This window comes from Chlorocebus sabaeus, chromosome 18 (assembly GCF_047675955.1).
Source record: "Chlorocebus sabaeus isolate Y175 chromosome 18, mChlSab1.0.hap1, whole genome shotgun sequence".
Lineage (NCBI taxonomy): Eukaryota > Metazoa > Chordata > Mammalia > Primates > Cercopithecidae > Chlorocebus > Chlorocebus sabaeus.
Window position 1 is genome coordinate 64,525,001 of NC_132921.1, and position 18,398 is coordinate 64,543,398.

The 18,398-nt window shown below is 45.9% G+C and overlaps 2 protein-coding genes across 2 annotated transcripts in view; one reads left to right on the top strand and one right to left on the bottom strand.

The window, feature by feature from the left end:
* Window positions 1-2,002: 2,002 nt before the first annotated feature.
* On the bottom strand, window positions 2,003-17,690 carry LOC103222698 (uncharacterized). The gene is made up of 6 exons (XM_073006505.1): window positions 17,340-17,690; window positions 16,601-17,245; window positions 16,302-16,416; window positions 15,102-15,480; window positions 9,498-13,821; window positions 2,003-2,829 (listed from the first exon to the last, which is right to left on the bottom strand). Exons 1-4 carry the CDS (start codon window positions 17,688-17,690, stop codon window positions 15,458-15,460), a joined length of 1,134 nt encoding a protein of 377 aa, XP_072862606.1. The 3' UTR covers window positions 2,003-2,829; window positions 9,498-13,821; window positions 15,102-15,457.
* EMILIN2 (elastin microfibril interfacer 2) overlaps window positions 16,947-18,398 on the top strand; it is a 60,412-nt gene continuing 58,960 nt past the window's right edge. Inside the window, exons 1-2 of the mRNA XM_007974520.3 lie at window positions 16,947-17,255; window positions 17,742-17,864. Of these exons, the coding sequence (XP_007972711.3) occupies window positions 17,122-17,255; window positions 17,742-17,864 (257 nt within the window). The 5' untranslated portion in view covers window positions 16,947-17,121. The remainder of the gene's footprint in view (window positions 17,256-17,741; window positions 17,865-18,398) is intronic.

The following is an 18,398-nucleotide window of genomic DNA, read 5'->3' on the forward strand; positions in this document are numbered from 1 at the left end:
GCCAGCATTAATTAGAAAATTAAAACCTTTAAAATTGCAATTTAGCTAGAGTTAAAGAATAATATTACAAAACTATTATTTACAAAATAATCATAATCTTAACTAATAGCAGTAGTTTTTTGAAGGGGAATATGAGAAAGAGGATTTTTTTTTACAACCTGAGTTTAAAATGTATATGGATATGCCAACCAATTGGATAAGCTAGATGAAATGGACAAATTCCTAGAAATACACAACTTACTAAAACTCAATCATGAAGAAATAGAAAATCTGAATACAGCTTGTCCTAGTCAGTTTGGGCTACTATAACAAAATGCCACAAACTGTCCTGATTAGCAATTTCCCTCTCTCCCTCCCTTTCTTCCTTTCTTCCTCTCCTCTGGTTTCCTCTCCTTTCCTCTCCTTTCCCCTCCTTTCTTCTCCTTTCCTTTCCTTTCTCTCCTTTCTCTCTCTTGTTTCTTTCTCTTTTTTCAGGGTCTTGCTCTGTCACCTAGGCTGGAGTACAGTAATACCAACACAGTTCACTGCAGCCTCTACCTCCTGGGCTCAAGTGAACCGCCCACCTCAGCCTCCTGAGTAGTTGGGACTACAGGTAGGCATCACCACACCCCACTAATTTTTGTATTTTTTGTAGAGATAGAGTTTTGCCGTGTTGCCCAGGCTGGTTTTGAACTCCTAGGCTCAAGTGATCCACCCACCTTGGCCTCCCAAAGTGCTGGGATTACAGGCATGAGTCATGGCACTAGCTAACAATTTCTTTCTTATAGTTCTGCAGATTGGAAGTCAGATCAGGATGCCAGTAGGGTTGGGTTCTTGCGGAGGGCCCTTTTTCAAGTTTCAGAGAGCTGACCTCTCCCTGTATCCTTACATGACAGAAAGAGTTAGCTCTCTTCCTCTTCTTATAAGAGAACTGATCCCCTCAGGGGGGCTCCTCAGTATCTAATTACCTGCCAAAGGCCCCCATTAGTTAGTTTTGACATTTTTGAACTTTATAGAAATAAAAAAATTATACTTTAATGGAAGAATCTTCTCTAACTTATTTCTTTCACTTAACGTGCTTGGAGATTCATTCATATTGATGTGCACATCAGTAGTCATCCATGTTCATTGCTGTATAGTATTTCATTGTGTGGATGTACCACAATTTATCTATATTACTGTTTTTTGTTTTGTTTTGTTGTTTTGTTTTTGAGACAGAGTCTCATTCTGTCTCCTAGGCTGGAGTTCAGTGGTGCGAATTTAGCTCACTGTAACCTCTGCCTCCCAGGTTCAAGCGATTCTCGTGCCTCGGCCTCCTGAGTAGCTGGGATTACAGGTGCATGCCACCACGCCTGGCTAATTTTTGTATTTTTAGTAGAGATGGGGTTTCATCATGTTGGCCAGGTGGTCTTGAACTCCTGACCTCAAGTGATCTGCCCACCTTGGCCTCCCAAAGTGCTGGGGTTACATGCATGAGCCACCATACCCAGCCTTATCCATTTTACTTTTAATAAAGATTTCAGTTGTTTCTCATTTTGGCTATTATAAACACCACTGGAACTTTTTTGATTTTTTTTTTGAGACAAGGTCTCACTCTGTTACCCAGGTTGGGGTACAGTGATGTGATTGCAGCTCACTGCAGCCTCAACCTCCTGGGCTCAAATAATCCTCCCACCTCAGCCTCCCAAGCAGCTGGAACCATAGGTGCATGCCACCATGCCCAGCTAATTTTTAAAATTTTTTGTTGAGATGGGGTCTCACTATGTTGCCCAGGCTGGGTACCATTTTAGTATAAGTCTCCTGATGCACTTGTCCAAGATTTCCTTAAGGGTATATATCTAGGGGTGCAATTGCTGGGTTTTAGAGTATGCACCTGTTCAAATACAAATAGTAATGCAGTAGTTGAACCAATTCAGACCCTATCTTAGTCTGTTTTGTGTTGCTTTAAAGGAATACCTGAGGCTGAGTAATTTATAAAGAAAAGAGGTTTATTGGTCTCATGGTTCTACAGGCTGTACAAGAGGCATGGCCCCAGCACTTATATCTGATGAGGACCTCAGGCTGCTTCTACTCAGGGAAGAAGGCAAAATGATGCCAACATGTGCAGAGGTCACAAGGCAAGAGAGGAAGCAGGAGAGCCGGGGAGTGCCAGGCTCCTTTTTAACAACCAGCAATCATGAGAACTAACAGAGTGAGAACTGACCCCTTTCCCCAGAGAAGGCAATAATCTGTTCACGAGGGACCTGCCCCATGGTCCTCCCATTAGGCCATTAGGCCCTTCTTCCAACCTTGGGGATCCCATTTCAACATGAGATTTGGAGGGACAGAGGTCCAAACGATAGCACACCCTACCAGGAGCACATGACGGTTTCTCTCCATATTCTCACTAGCACTGGGTATTGTCAGACTTGTACATTTTTTTACCATCTGTCAGGCATGTAGTGTGATCCAACTGTATAGATATTAACTCACAAAGTGGGTATTTACTTGTACTTTCATGATTATTAATGAGTTTGAGTGTATTGACATTTATTGGCCATTTGATTTTCCTCTTTCTTTGAAGTGCAGATTCCGGTTTTTTGTCTATTTTTCTACTGGATTGTCTTTTTCTTGTTGATTTGTTGTTGTTGCTGATTTGCTAAGTTCCACTATACATTCTTTCTCAGTTATTTGTTGCAACATCTGAGAGGGCCTGGAGGCACCAGAGAAGCTTCAAAGAAGGGCTGAGGACCAGGGTCTTGTAGATGGAGCTGAAGTTCTCCAGGCAGCGGGGCTTATCCCTGCCATCCCACACAGAGGAGCAGCTTGTGCAAGGATTTCATTGGCTGAAGGGCCTCCAATCACACATCACTGGAAAGAGGTAGAAGGGAGAAAGAATTACTTTCTCCACTCAGCTTTCCCAGGCAAATTTGATGTGTTTCTGGCTTGAACATTCCTGTGTTTGAAGACTGCTTACAATGTGGATAAAATGGATTTGTGTATCTCCAGTTGGGGCTTTAGCTCCACCCGGAGTCTTTGAAGACTTATTGCTGAGAAATTACCACAGATCTCTGAGGAGACTGGGGCAGATTGGAGGACAGCATCCTCTAAATGAAATCATTTTCATAGTCAAGACTTGCTCCCTTTACAATTTTTTTTTTTTTTTTGGAGACAGAGTCTCGCTCTGTTGCCCAGGCTGGACTGCAGTGGTGTGATCTCAGCTCACTACACCCTCAGCCTCTCGGAGTCAAGCAATTATCTTGCCTCAGCCTCCTGAGAAGGTGCCCACCACCATGCCCAGCTAATTTTTGTATTTTTAGTAGAGATGGGGTTTCACCAATGTTGGCCAGGATGGTCTCAAACTCCTGACCTAATGTGATATGCTTGCCTTGGCCTCCCGAAGTGCTCCTTTAAAATTCTGAAGTACCTTGAAGAAGTATTTGGAACCCCAGCCTAATAAGATTATTCATCATGAATCTGCCCTTCAAAAGATATAATTTATTTGTATTTCTCTGGGAATCATTTAGGAACAACAGTTCAAAGCTTGAAATGAGTTTTCTTCGTTTGTTATCTCTCACAGTTGACAGATCTCTCTTGCTAAGCTGCAATTTGGCAGTGCTTGGTTCTTAATCCCAGCTATTTAAAAGTACAGTTAAGGAAAACTGTAATTCTGAGGCAACGCATGTTTTGAAACCTTATTTGGCCTCTCATTATCTCATTCATTGGGGTGGGAAGCACTCAGGCTGGGGTCACATGCTTGGCCTAGGGAGAGGGTCATTATTCTGTCCTCGGACTGACCAGACCCTGGAGTGGGACAGGGAAGGCCGAAAATAGTCATTTCTTGTCTGCATCGGTAAGGCAGGAGGGTCTCTGTAACACAGGGTCACTGACAAGGGAGACAGAGACACAAGGTCCCCGGAGGTCGGCCTCAGCAGGGACAGTGCATGTGTTTGGAGGACAGTTGAGGAAGCCCTAAACAAAGCTTCACAGAGCTTTAGCTTGATTACAGTTGTTTACAATTGTTACAGGAGAAAACTGAAGTGTAGTCTTCTGTTCAAAGTTTGAGTTTTCAACTCATTTCCGAGTTAGCATTTCTGGATCTCAGTTCTCATCCAAATCAAGTGTCGCTTCCCCGCTGTGTATTATTATGTGTGTTAATTTGGTCAACTGTCTTGTAAAAGTCAGATGCCCGTCTGCATGTCCTCACTCATTTGGCCTATGTGATTAAACAAGTGTTATGCACCAGGAACTGTGCCAGGCATAGGGATAAAATATGAATGAGACAAATAAGAAACAAGTTTTTCTTCTGATGAGTCTTTGTTCAAAGCTAATAGCCGGGGCTGGGTGCGGTGGCTCACTCCTGTAATCTCAGCACTTTGGGAGGCCAAGGTGGGCGGATCACATGAGGCCAGGAGTTTGAGACCAGCCTGATCAACATGGTGAAAACCTGTCCCTACTAAAAATACAAAAATTAGCTGGGTGTGGTGGCGCACACCTGTAGCCCCAGATACTCGGGAGGCTGAGGCAGGAGACTCATTTGAACCCAGGAGGCGGAGATTGCAGTAAACTGAGATTGCACCACTGTAGTCTAGCCTAGATGAAAGAGCAAGATTCTGCTTTAAAAAAAAAAAAAAAAAAAAAAAAAGTAATAGGAGGGCACAGTGGTTCACACCTATAATCCTGGCCCTTTGGGAGGCTGAGGCAGGAGGATCACTTGAGGCCAGGAGTTGGAAGACAGCCTGGGCACTATAGCAGGACACCATCTCTATTTAAAAAAAAAAAAAAAGGAAACACTGGTGTCAGAGGTCAGAACAGATGTGACTTTGGGGTGGCGTTGACAACTGGAAGGAGCCATGAGGGGCTCTCCGGGGGCGGTCGTGTTTTGCTTCGTGATCCTGCTGCTGGTTCTGTGGCTATGTTCACTTTGTGAAAATTCATTGAGCTGATCACTTACGATGTTGCCCAGGCTGGGTACCATTTTAGTATAAGTCTCCTGGTGCTCTTGTCCAAGATTTCCTTAAGGGTATATATCTAGGGGTGCAATTGCTGGGTTTTAGAGTATGCACCTGTTCAAATATAAATAGTAATGCAGGCTGTTTTCCAAAGTAGTTGAACCAGTTCAGACCCTATCTTAGTCTGTTTTGTGTTGCTTTAAAGGAATACCCGAGGCTGGGTCATTTATAAAGAAAAGAGGTTTATTGGGCTTATGGTTCTACAGGCTGTCCAAGAGGCAGCTGAGGCGAGAGGATCGCTTGAGCACAGGTGTTCAAGGTTGCAGTGAGCTGTGGTTGTGCCACTGCACTCCAGCCTGGGTGACAGAGCGAGACACAATCTCTTTTTTATATTTTTTTTATTTTTTGGAGACGGAGTCTCGCTCTGTCGCCCAGGTTGGAGTGCAGTGGTGTGATTTTGGCTCACTGCAAGCTCCGCCTCCCAGGTTCATGCCATTCTCCTGCCTCAGCCTCCAGAGTAGCTGGGACTATAGCGCCCGCCACCACACCCAGCTAATTTTTTGTATTTTTAGTAGAGCCAGGATGGTCTTGATCTCCTGACCTTGTAATCCGCCGGCCTTGGCCTCCCAAAGTGCTGGGATTACAGATGTGAGCCACCACGCCCAGCCCAACACCCTCTCTTAAAACGAAAAAAACCATCACATGATTTGAACTAGCAACTTTCTGACCTCAAAACTGTTTAAAAACCCTTAAAAAAATTCTCAAGCAGGGAAAATGAAAAAACTAAAACAACATAAACATGCTATGGACAGATCAAAGCTGTTACTATCTTTGGACTAATGGAAAGTGCAAGGTGAAATGAGCATTTCCTATTTAGAGAGTGTCGAGGGGTCAAAGAGGACCCTGCCTTCATTTTGTATGCACTTCTTACATGTTTTTCCCTAACTTTAAAAAACACAAAAACAAAGTATTTGATTTCTTAAACCTTCTGAGGTTCTGCGTTCTAAAGGGCTTTTTGGAGGCAAAGCGATGCCAGGATTTCTGGGAAAAATAGAATATTAGAAAAAAAGATACTTTAACTTAGTTCCAATGTGTTTCAATCTTAAAAGGCTGTACTACTTAAACACTGTACTACTGGGGATTCCAATTTAATAAAGTTTTTTTTTTTTTTTTTTTTTTGAGATGGAGTCTCGCTCTGTCACCCAGGCTGGAGTGCAGTGACACGATCTCAGCTCACTGCAAGCTCTGCCTCCCGGGTTCACACCATTCTCCTGCCTCAGCCTCCCTAGTAGCTGGGACTACAGGCACCTGTCATCATGCCCAGCTAATTTTTTTGTATTTTTAGTAGAGACGGTGTTTCGCCATGTTAACCAGGATGGTCTCGATCTCCTGACCTCGTGATCTGCCCACCTCGGCCTCCTAAAGTGCTAGGATTACAGGCGCGAGCTACCGCACCTGGCCAAAGCTGTTTTTAAAATAAATGTCTGTGCGCCAGGAGTGGTGGCATGCACCTATAGTCCTAGTTACTTGGGAAGCTGAGGCGGGGTGGATCATTTGAGCTAAGGAATCCCAGGCTGTAAGGAGCTCTGATCACGCCACTGCACTCCAGCCTGGGTGACACAGTGAGACCCTGTCTCAAGAAATATATTTGTGGATAGCAGTTTTCTAATGTAAATTTTATCAAAGTATAACATTCTTACCAAAAACCAAAGTGCCTGAGTAGCTGGGACTACAGGCACATGTCACCACGCCTGGCTGTATTGTTTTAGTTTTTTTTTTTTTTTTTTTTTTTGAGATGGAGTCTCGCTCTGACACCTCGGCTGGAGTGTAGTGGCTCACTGCAACCTCCGCCTCCCGGGTTCAAGTGATTCTCCCTCCTCAGCCTCCCAAGTAGCTGGGATTACAGGTACCCACCACCGCGCCTGGATATTTTTTGTATTTTTAGTAAAGATAGCATTTCACCATCTTGGCCAGGCTGATCTTGAACTCCTGATCTCATGGTGCGTGCCACTGTGCCTGGCTATGTTTTGCTCTTTTTAAATAAAAATTGTTCAGGCTGGGTGCGGTGGCTCATGCCTGTAATCCCAGCACTTTGGGATGCCAAGGCGGGCGGATCATGAGGTCAGGAGATCGAGTCCAGGGCATTTAAATAGACTATAGCACCATGTGTCTATATTCTTCTTACTTAGCTCCTGAGGATGAGTTGAGAAGTATGTCTCTGATGATTACCTTTTAAGTAATGAAATCAACAAAGATAAAGCCAAGGAAAGCACATGCAAATATCCAGCTTCATCTACAACCAACTAAACCACCGAGTGTGAAGTGTTTATTCAACTTAAAAACCATATATAAACTTCAAAAGTTACCAAAATCCATAAGGCAATAAGAGAAGCACCTGTCCTGGATAGTGACGACTGACAGCCCAGCTCTGTCTACTTTCCTGACTTTACTAGTGCATTGATACTTACTGATGTAGCCTTTATCAAGATTTGTTAAACAAACATCATGTGGCTTTCAGTTCATTTTGGGTCCTTTAGAATCATCGAATAATTTATTATCCCAAACTAGGCACTTTTGAAGATGAAAAGAGACACTAAAGATAAGTAACAGTGTTACTGACCTGCAACACAAGCAAACTGAGACTGACCGGGTAAATCAGGACATCTGGACACCCTACTTCTCTTTGGGAGAAAACAAACTAGAGTTTTTGGGATTTTTCCCCACCAGCCTTTACTGTGTCTTTTTAAATTTTTATTTATTTATTTATTTTTTTGAGACAGCTACCTCCTGCGTTCAAGCAATTCTTGTGCCTCAGCCTCCTGAGTAGGTGAGATTACAGGTGCACCCCACCACACCTGGCTAATTTTTGTATTTTTAGTAGTGACAGGGTTTCACCATGTTGGTAAGGCTGGTCTTGAATGCCTGACCTCAAATGATTCCAAAGTGCTGGGATTACAGGTGTGAGCCACCGTGCGTGGCTCACTGTATCTTTTCACAGTGGCATATCCTGCACCCTTTCCTCAAGTCCGTTGCTCCTCAGTCTTACCTGGTTACCTGCCCTCCCTCCCTCCTGGCTACTGCAGGGCCGTGTATCTTAGTCTCGCTAATCTACCAGCCAGCCCTGCCTTTCCTTATTTATTAAAAACATCCAATGTACAAGGTCACATTAACTATTCCCCCTTCTCTTGCAAATCACATTCATTTTGGATATCATGGCTGATTTAAAGCAAAACCAAACCAAACAAGAAAGAGAACACTCAGCTCAAACCCACACTACTCCACAGTCTTTCCTAATTAATGTTCAACTTTTCTGATTGCCTCAAGGTCGATTTCTTCATCATCACCCAGGTACACAGGTTTTTACTATGCTGTCTTCTATTTGTTGAGTATAATATACAGTATTCCTAAGTCACTGCTTATTTTCATATGTCTGTGCCTTACTCGTCCATTAAGATGAGACAGGACTAGAACTGCTTTTCTCTGGCGCCCAGATTCCCTGGTACACCGTTCAATATGCAACACATCCTCAATATTCTTTTTTTGTTTTTAAGACTGAGTCTCACTCTGTCACCGAGGCTGGAGTGCAGTGGCACTATCTCGAGTCGCTGCAACCTCCGCCTCCCGGGTTCAAGTGATTCTGCCACCTCAGCCTCCTGAGTAGCTGGGATTACAGGTGCACGTCACTACGCCCAGATAATTTTTGTATTTTTAGTAGAGAGGGGTTTTCACCATGTTGGCCAGTCTCATCTCGAACTCCTGACCTCAGGTGATCCACCCGCCTTAGCCTCCCCAAAGTGCTGGGATTACAGGAGTGAGCCACCATGCCCGGCCCTCAATATTCTCAATGAATAAAGAAATCTTTTGACGGCCACAAAATTCCAAGAACTTTTCTTCACCTCATCCACCCCCAGGTGGCATTTACTTATTATTCCCTGACAGTTGAAATATAATTAATTCTCATTATTCATGGATTCTCTATTTGTGAATTCACTTACTGAAATCTGTAGCCTCAAGAGTGACATTTATGGCACTTTCATGGTCATTTGTGGATATGCACACAGCGGTGAAAAATGTGTGCTGCCTGATGTGTGTGTTCCCAGCAATGTACAAGGAAACCACACCCTGCCTTCTTGTTTCAGCTCACACCTGTAGATAGGTATCCTTTCATGGTAAATTCAGTACTATACGTTTTGCATTTTGTGCTTTTTGTTGGTGATTTTTTTATAGTAGTTAGTCAGGCACGAGCAGGGCAGGAGAGAGCTCCCCTGCGGCGCCCCTCAACACACACCGGGAGTGTCCGGCGACTATCAGGTGATGGTTCTGCAGTTGTTAATTGTCTCTCTAAAATAATAATTGGTCTCAGCCAGAGCCAGGGAAGGGCAGGCTCCCAATAGATAGACAACACCTGAAGGTGGTGCTCAGCAGCTTCTGGATAAGATCTCAGGAGTTGGGTGAGTGGGCTCAAGCATGACCATAAGACAAGATGGCAGAGTTTAACTGCTATATGACCTTCTGTATTAGTGACGGTTCCCTAGAGGGACAGAACTATATATAAATATATATATATATGATTAAGTATTAACTTACATGATCACAGGGTCCTGCAATAGGCTGTCTGCAAGATGAGGAGCAAGGAGAGCCAGTCTGAGTCTCAAAACTGAAGAACTTGGAGTCCAACATACGAGGGCAGGAAGCATCCAGCACGAGAGAAAGGTGTAGGCTGGGAGGCTAGGTCCGTCTCTCCGTTTCACATTTTTCTGCCTGCTTTAATAGCCAGCAGCTGATGAGATTGTGCCCACGAGATGAAGTGTCCTCCCACACATCCCCATTCCAAGTTGCAGGGTCCCATTCTTTTCCAATCGATGCCCTCACGGTAACAGTAGACACCTGGCAAGGCTGCGCATGCACCTTTCATTGCAGGTCAGCCACTTGCATGATAAGAGCTTGTGTCTGTTTTTCCAGAATTCCAGCTCTTTCTCTACAGGAGGTAAAACTCTCACTCAGGGCAATCTTAGCAGATTTGAGGCTCGGTATTGATCCTGGGTGTGTCTGTGAGGGTGTTGCCAAAAGAGATTAAAATTTGAGTCAGTGGGCTGGGGAAGGCAGAGCCTCTCCTTCTGCCTTATGCCCCTTAGTTGAAATCTTTCTTCTGAGGAGGCAAGAATTGAGATTGCTGCAGACCCTCTGCAGATACAGATTCATCACCAGTAACAACTCCACTGTTTAAAATGGCTCCCAGGCAGAGTGCTGAAGGACTGTGTAATGTTCTTGCACAAGAAGGCTATGATGTGCCTTATGGAGAAAATGTGTGTGTGTGTGTTAAGCATCATTTCCACATGAGTTATAGTTGCGTTGGCCACGAGTTCAGTGTTAATAAAAAAGATATATTAAATTAGGTATCTTTAAATAAAAACACACATAAAACAAAGTTCTGTATTGCTTGATTGACAAAAGCACTTTTTGGCCAGAGGCTTGTAAGAACCTAATGCTGTATTTCTCCTAGAAGCAATTGTTCGATATTTGCTAATTCAGTGTTCACGGCAACTTTATAAAACGTAAATACTGCAAATAAAGAGAACTGACTGTACTGAAATAAACATTGTTTAGAATTGCCCAGTCTGCAATGTTAGAGTTAACTTGTTCATGACTAGTCCATCCTATTCTGAGTATAGACCATGATTGTGCTAAAATTTAATACTTTATTTCAGAATCACCAAATACATTTTGCCTATTTAGATTCCAGAACGATCAACTCACATTCCATAAATAAATGATGAACTACAACATAGTTTGATGTGGCTCATGTAAATGAAGACATTATTGCCTACGCTATTATAGTCTCTTGGAAAGAGACACGCAAAAAATTCTAGGAGCCTATTTTTGTCAGTTATTTCTTATGATGAAAAAAATGTGTTCAAAACCATACCATAAGTGTGTCAGCGATGACATCTCAAATGCAGTGTATGGCATACTGTTAACTGTAGAAAGTATTCTTAGATCTAAGAAACATCTGAAAAAAATTAAGGGATATGGGAGTAACTGATTTCATCTTTTTGAGGAAGATCTTCACTGTTGAATTGCCCGATGATCTGAATTTATTTATGCAGCATTATTAATCTCTCAAAGAGCTCATTGACTTGTTCTAAAATAAATTCCTTTGCTGTATAGAGGATAAATATTCTAAACAATAAGCTGAGCTACATGCTTTCTCTGGGGAGCAGCAGAAAGAAAACCGGGGTAGAAGTCAGTATTCTTGTTTTTCTAGACAAAGTCTTCTTTTGTCACCCAGGCTAGAATGCAATGGCACCATCTCGGCTCACTGCAACCTCCACCTCCCAGGTTCAAGCAATTCTCCAGAGTAGCTGGGACTACAGGCGCCTGCCACCATACCCAGTTAATTTTTTGCATTTTTATTAGAGATGGGTTTTGCTATGTTGGCCAGGCTGGTCTTGAACTCCTGCCCCGAGGTGATCTGCTCTCCTTGACCTCTCAAAGTGCTGGGACTACAGGTGTGAGCCCCCAGAGCACAGTATTCTATTCTGGACAATCGCACTGAGGGCTATTCTGACTGAGTTATACACATGCACTCTTTACACTTCATGTTTGGAAGGAACTGCAGTAGATGGTCAGCTTCCATGTTGACCGGAAAACAAAGGAATGATACAGCCCCTGAACCTTACTCCAAATTTGTTATTGTTACTGATGTGGGTATGTCAATAACAATGGTGAATATTCATCCTCCTTTCACTGAGTGCCAGGCACGATGCTAATAGTTTACATCTGGCAATCCAATGAATCCTCCCCACAGCCAGATGAGGGATTCCAATTTTCAGAGGAGAACATGGAGCATAGAGGGGTGTATTGCTGGTCCAAGATCATTCAGCTAAGTGGGTGAGGGTGCCGTATTTTGAACAGTACATTAATGCTACTGCATGAATTCCAAAAACCCTTTTTTCCATGTGATTTCAATTTTTCAGTTTTGAAGCTCTCAGGTGACAGTGTACAATGTATTAAGGCACACGCCCCTAATCAACGTAGAAACATTTCCTCCTGGCATCTCTCATGAAAGATGATTAAAATAACAGCCATAGTCCTTAAGAGTGTCATCCAATCAGTCAGTTGGTAAGGTCTGTCTTAGGTTCAAAGGATAAGGAGATTTTTGACTCCTTAGCTTTGTATAGCAAAGGAGATATTTACAAATAAGTAAGTTAAGAAAAACTGAAGAGGGTAAGTGTTCTTTGTTTTGATTTGATTTGTTTGATCAAAGCCTTTGACAAGACAAGAAAGCAGCTGTTATTTATAAATGTTGAAGTCTGTAGTCTCACTGAATTTGTTCTGGGCCTGGTGCAGTGGCTCGTGCCTGTAATCCCAGCACTTGGGAGGTCAAAGCAGGTGGATTGCTTGATCTGAGGAGTTCCAGACCTGCCTGGGCAACATGGGGAAACCCTGTCTCTACTGAAAATACAAACACTAGCTTGGTATGGTAGTGCGCACCTGTAGTCCCAGCTACTCAGGAGGCTGAGGTGGGAGGATCACCTGAGCCCAAGAGGTCAAAGCTGCAGTGAGCCCTGATTGTGCCACTGCACTCCAGCCTGGGTGACAGACCCAGACACTATCTCAAAAAGAAAAGAAAAAAAATTGTTCTGAAGGTCCCTCTCCAACACAATGCCTATTTCAAATGGAGCTAAACAAAATTGTATCGCCCACCCCTGGCATTCCAGAACACAGAACAGGCCAGATGCTGCAGCCAGTTCATTTTTTCTCGGGGATATTTCTCTTTGCTATTAAACTGCATTGTTTTTAAAAGAATGAAGGATGTCTTTTATTCAAGATATCTAGTCTTCAAAAACTTTCTTTTTCCATCATTAACTAAGCAGAACTAGGAAGCAATAAAGATACCTAAAAGTACACTAGAAATCCAGGGAACAGTTTTTTTGAACTCCAGAAAGTAAAGGGCCGTGGCGGGAGGGTCGCCTGAGCCCACAAGTTCAAGACCAGCCTGACAACATAGTGAGACACCCATCTCTACAAAAAAATTGATAAAAATTAGCCAGATGAGGTGGCATGTGCCTGTAGTCCCAGCTGTTCAGGAGGCTGAGGTAGGAGGATTGCTTGAGCCTGAGGGGTGGAGGCTGCAGTGAGCCATGGTAGCACCACTGCATTTCAGCCTGGGTGACAGAGCAAGACCCTATATCCAAAAAAAAAACAAAAAACAAAAAACCGGATGAGGGATCAGAAGGGCGGAAAGCCCAGGCTAATCTCATGATTCTTGACCACATCCTAGATGCAAATCAGTTCATCTTGATCAAATGTCCCTGCGCAGATGGCTGGGGTGGGGCTAGGGGGAATGTATTTGCCTGCTGCCTCAGTGATAGTCACCCTCCTTTTCCAACAGGCGATGGAGGGGTGGAGGGGACACCTGGCTGTGCTGGAGGCCCGAGAGGCTCACCGCTTCCAAGACAACCGTCCCTAAGCACGCACAGAGCCTGATGAACAGCTTATGTCGTGATCCACAAGTGAACGAGAGAATGGATTGTATGAATGACCCATTCATAATGAAGTAGTTCTTCCTTGAATTTTTGCTTTAGGTAAGTTGGTCACACAATCAAGGGTGTGTGTCCCAAGTTACTCTGGGACACTTGTTTTCAAAGCAGAAGAAATTCCTTCAGATTGTGATAGAAAACATAGTTTTCAAGTGCTCATTTCAGGTAGTTGGCAGCATGGAAACAGTTCATACCTGCAGCTTTCTGGCAGCATATCCACATCATTGTTCACGGCAGGGATCAGAAGTCCTGCCCAATGAGTCTGTTTCTTAATGTGCTGAAGCTCTCTATCCTCCAGAAGCTTCCCTCTGTCTTGTTTCTTGTGCAAGGCATTCTGGTTCCTGAGTTTGTTGCATCCCTTCCTCCAGCTGGAAAAGAGAAAAAGAAAGAGGGTCTCTTGGGATCTTGGCCTCAAATCAAGAAAAAACCTTGTGGCTGGGCACAGTGGCTAACACCTGTAATCCCAAGACTTTAGGAGACGAAGGCAGGAGGACTGCTTGAAACCAGGAGTTCAAGATCAACCTGGGCAACCAAGTGAGACCTCCCCCATCTCTACAAAAAATAAAAAATCAGCTGGGCATGGTGGTGTGTGTCTGTACTCCTAGCTGCTTAGAAGACTGAAGTAGGAGGATCAGTTGAGCCCAGGAGTTGCAGGCTATAGTGAGCTATGATGGCGTACAAAAAATCAGCCTGGTATGGTGGTGTGCGCCTGTAGTCCCAGCTATTCAGAAGTCTGAGGCAGGAGGATTGCTTGAGCCCAGGGATATCAAGGCTGCAGTGAGCCATGATTGCACCACTGTACTCCAGCCTGAATGAGAGAGCAAGACTCCATCTCAAGAGAAAATCCATCAAGAGAAAAAAAAAAACCAAAAAAGTAAAAGAAGAGAATAATAGGCCAGGCACAGTGGCTCATGCCTGAAATCCCAGCACTTTAAAAAGCCAAGGCAGGAGGATGGCTTGAGATTAAGCATTCAAGACCAGCCTAGGCAACATGGTGAGATCCCATTTCTACCAAAAATTCAAAAAATTAGCTGAGTGTGATGGCACACACCTGTGGTCTCAGCTACGCGGGAGGCTACGGTGGGAGGATTGCTTGAGCCTGGGAGCTCGAGACTGCAGTGAGCCATGATCATGCCACTGGACTCCAGCATGGGTGACAGAGTGAGACCCTTTCCCCCAAATAAATAAATAAATAAATAAATAAAAATACAAAAGAGGGAAGTAACCTTCTGAAAGTCAAGAATTTTCTGTCTTCCCAGGGCAGGCCCACAACAACAGACATGGGCTTGTGTCTGAAGAAAGACATGCAATAAACATTAGCTCACTTAGTTGACTGTCCATCAGGAACTCTAACACCCTTCATTGCATGGCAATGCCTGGAAGCCCTCCAAACACAGGCCCCGTGTCAGTGTGGGCTCACTCATGAATCCTCAGTATTTTTGCACAATGCCTAGCTTGTAACAGATGCTCAGAATGAAATTTATTTACCGATACATGCTATTGATAGCTGATTAAATATAGTATTGTGGTCATCTCAATGAAAAGTTGGTCCTTATACTCTTGGACAACTTCCTAGTGTAACTTTGATTTGACAGAAAAAAACAGATTGACTTGATCAGCTCAATGCACTTTCAAGTCTGAGATTTACCTGTATCAGAGACAAGTTGGAGTTGTTCTCTGCTAGTTGTAGACACACACAACTTGTGCGTTTCCTCCATTTTTTCCCCCTCTTCCTCTTCTTCATTTCTATGCTCTGTTTCTACTCTGTGAGTGTTTACGGCCGAGAGGGCGTTAGGACAGGCAGGATAGGGAAGTCACACAGAAAGATACAGATTGGGTTACGAAAGACAGCTTTTTATCCCTTTCTGTTATTTCCCCCCCGACGGTGGCTCTTTTGAAGGCTGGGATGACTTCAGTCCACTATTTGCATGATCTTCCGTTTAGAGTCCAGGGACAGATGATGTCCTTACATGGTATAATCTGCTTGGCCCTTGTAGTTTCTACTTAGGGACTTCTCTTTCTTTCATCTGCAAATCAAAAGGTCCAACAACACCATCAAAGAATATTAGAAACAAAATAGACCAATGGCTTCATTTAGTAGAGTAGGAACACAGGAAACGTTTTTATTTTTTATTTTTTGAGATGGATTTTCATTCTTTTTGTCCAGGCTGGAGTGCAGTGGTGAGATCTTGGCTCACTGCAACCTCCATCTCCCTGGTTCAAGCGATTCTCCTGCCTCAGTCTCCCAAGTAGCTAGGATTACAGGCATGTGCCACCAATGCCCGGCTAATTTTTTTTTTTTTTTTTTTTTTTTTTTTTTTTTTTTTGTATTTTTAGTAGAGACGGGGTTTCACTATGTTGGTTAGGCTGGTCTTGAACTCCTGACCTCAGGTGATCCACTCGCCTTGGCCTCCCAAAGTGCTGGGATTACAGGCGTGAGCCACCCCGCCTGGCCCACAGCAAAGCTTTATTCACTTAACAAGTCATGGCCAACAGCGTCTGGTTAGCTCACAGAGGCCACAGTTTATCTGTAGAGTCTGGTAATCATGTCACTCACGACCCTGTACATTAATTAGATGCAGCAGGTCATCTCAAATACATAGCTCTTTCCAACACCCCTTAGAATATAGCACTTGGGTGGTGATTTTAACATTCCAGTACTTCATCCCAAAAAGAAATTGGTGGAGATTAGTGTAACTCAAGAATAGGCAGAAAACATACAAGAAAGTTTAAGACAGATGTCTAGCGGTGCCTGAACTGTCGAGAAGCAAAGGTGAGTAAATGCCTTAGTTTCAATAGAAAAAGAAAGTTCACAGTAGGACCTCAGCAGCAGAGGCTGTGAGATCACCTTTCAAGAATTGTAGAGCTGGACGCCAAGCTGCAGCAGACACTGGGAATCGGTGGGGCTGTGACTTGTCCTGTCCTGCCGCCCCCCACGTGGACTCGGAAACTGTAGATGATTCCTAAGGCAGAGACGGGTAAAGAAAGAAGAGAACCAGCGTTCATTTCCCCCTGGACTCTGTAAGTCCATGGAGGTGGTGGGGGAATGGCCGTGTCTTGCCCGAGGAGGAAATCCGAGTCGAGCCCCCACTCCTCTCCCCGCGGGACTGATAAACGTGTCCCTCATTCGCCCCGGGAGGCTGGCACCCAGGCACGACGCGAGGACAGCCAGACTCGCCGACGGCGGCCGTGTCCCGAGGGGCCGGGAGCGCGCCTGTTGGAAGGTGGGAGGCGGAGTTGCTCGGCATCTGGGAAGAGACCAAAGGAATGAGTAATTGGAAATTCTGTAACATGGACCCTTATCCCAAACCCTTTAGTTCTTCCACCCCAAGCCCCCTGCTGAGAAGCGAAGGGACTGGAGACAGGGAGACGTGGTGGAGGGAGAGTCACGTTTCGGAGAGGGAAGTGAAATAAAGAGGGCGGCACCCGGGGGGACCTGTGCGTCATTGAGGGACCGAGGAGAAGCGCAGGGCGCACGGGGCTGCAAAAGGAGAAGTAGGAACGAGAAGCCGGAGGGGGCGGCCGCAGAGCGCGGGTTGGAGCGCCGCGAAGCGCCTGAGCCTTCTGCCTTCGCGGGCGGCGCCCTGGCCGCCAGCAGCCTTGTGGCCGGTGCCCCGATCCGCCGCGCTCCGGACCCGGGCAGGCGGGAAGCGCCCGCTGCGCGCAGGATGTGGCAGCCGACACAGCCCTGGCCCCGCGCGCCCTGGCGCTGGGCGCTGGTGCTGCTCGCCCTGGGCTGCGCGGGGCTGTGCCATGCCGGCCCGCAGCCCGGGTATCCCGCGCGGCCCAGCGCTAGGAACAAGTAAGTGCGCGCCCCTCTGCTGGCCCCAAACCGCCTACCCCTCCCCGGCCCCCAGTCGAGCCCTGGAGCTGCCCTGCCAAAGACGACAAGCTGCAGCCGGGGGTCTGCCTTGGATTTCCCCGGGCGGCTCCTTCTCTGGGTGACCGCGCGCTGCGCCGCCGGCGCCTCAGGCAGAGCTGACTCCGGGGGCGTGGGCGCAGAGTGTCCCGCAGACCCGGGTGGTCCGAAAACGACTCCCAGGAATTCCAGGAGCCCCTGGGACCGTGAGTGCTTTTCTTTCCCGTCTTGGTCGGGTCCAGGCGCGCTCTCTCCAGAGGCGCACCCGGGCACCCTCCGGCGTCTGCTCTGTGAAGCTCCCGCCTCCGCAGAGGGCGACGGCCCTCCCCCCGACCCTCGCTCGGTCTGGGGCTGCCGTCCCCTCTCCCCTGGCCTCATTGTTCCCCAGGTTTACACCGTGCCCTTCTCCCTCTCTCTCCTGCACCCCAGGAACTGGTGCGCCTACATCGTGAACAAGAATGTGAGCTGCTCTGTGCTGGAGGGAAGTGAGAGTTTTATTCAGGCTCAGTACAACTGTGCCTGGAACCAGATGCCCTGTCCGTCCGCGCTGGTGTAAGTCCTGGAGCCGGGGAGCGGGCGGGGCGCGCCCGGGCCGGGGCGGTGGGGGTGGGGTGGGGTTGCCGCGCTGGGCTCCAGTCCTCCTGTAAATCTCTTCCAGATCCGGTGAAAACCCAGCAGCGGAAAAGCGCTCAGAGCGCTGCGCGGGGCACGGGCCACGCTGGGGTGTTTAGGGAGCGTGTGCTGCCCGAGTGAGCGGGTAGGATGCGCACGCCTTGGGAGTGTGGGGTCGCGGGGGCGTACGAGAGGATGAACAAAGCTCCCACTCCCACTTCTGGTTTTTTCCTTTCAATGTTTGTTTCTAACATAAGACAGCTGAATCTAATTAGATCCATATTGTGTGTTCTGGGGCACACAGAAGATTCCAAAATGTATACTGCTAAAGACTTTTCAATGTAGGATTCGCTGAGAGGTTTGGCTAAGTAGTGCTCTAAAACAAGTGAGTTCTGTCCATATGTCCCCATAAAACGGAATCTTCCAATCTTGTAGATGTCTGAGCTAAAACCTCAGGAACACTGCTTAAAAGTG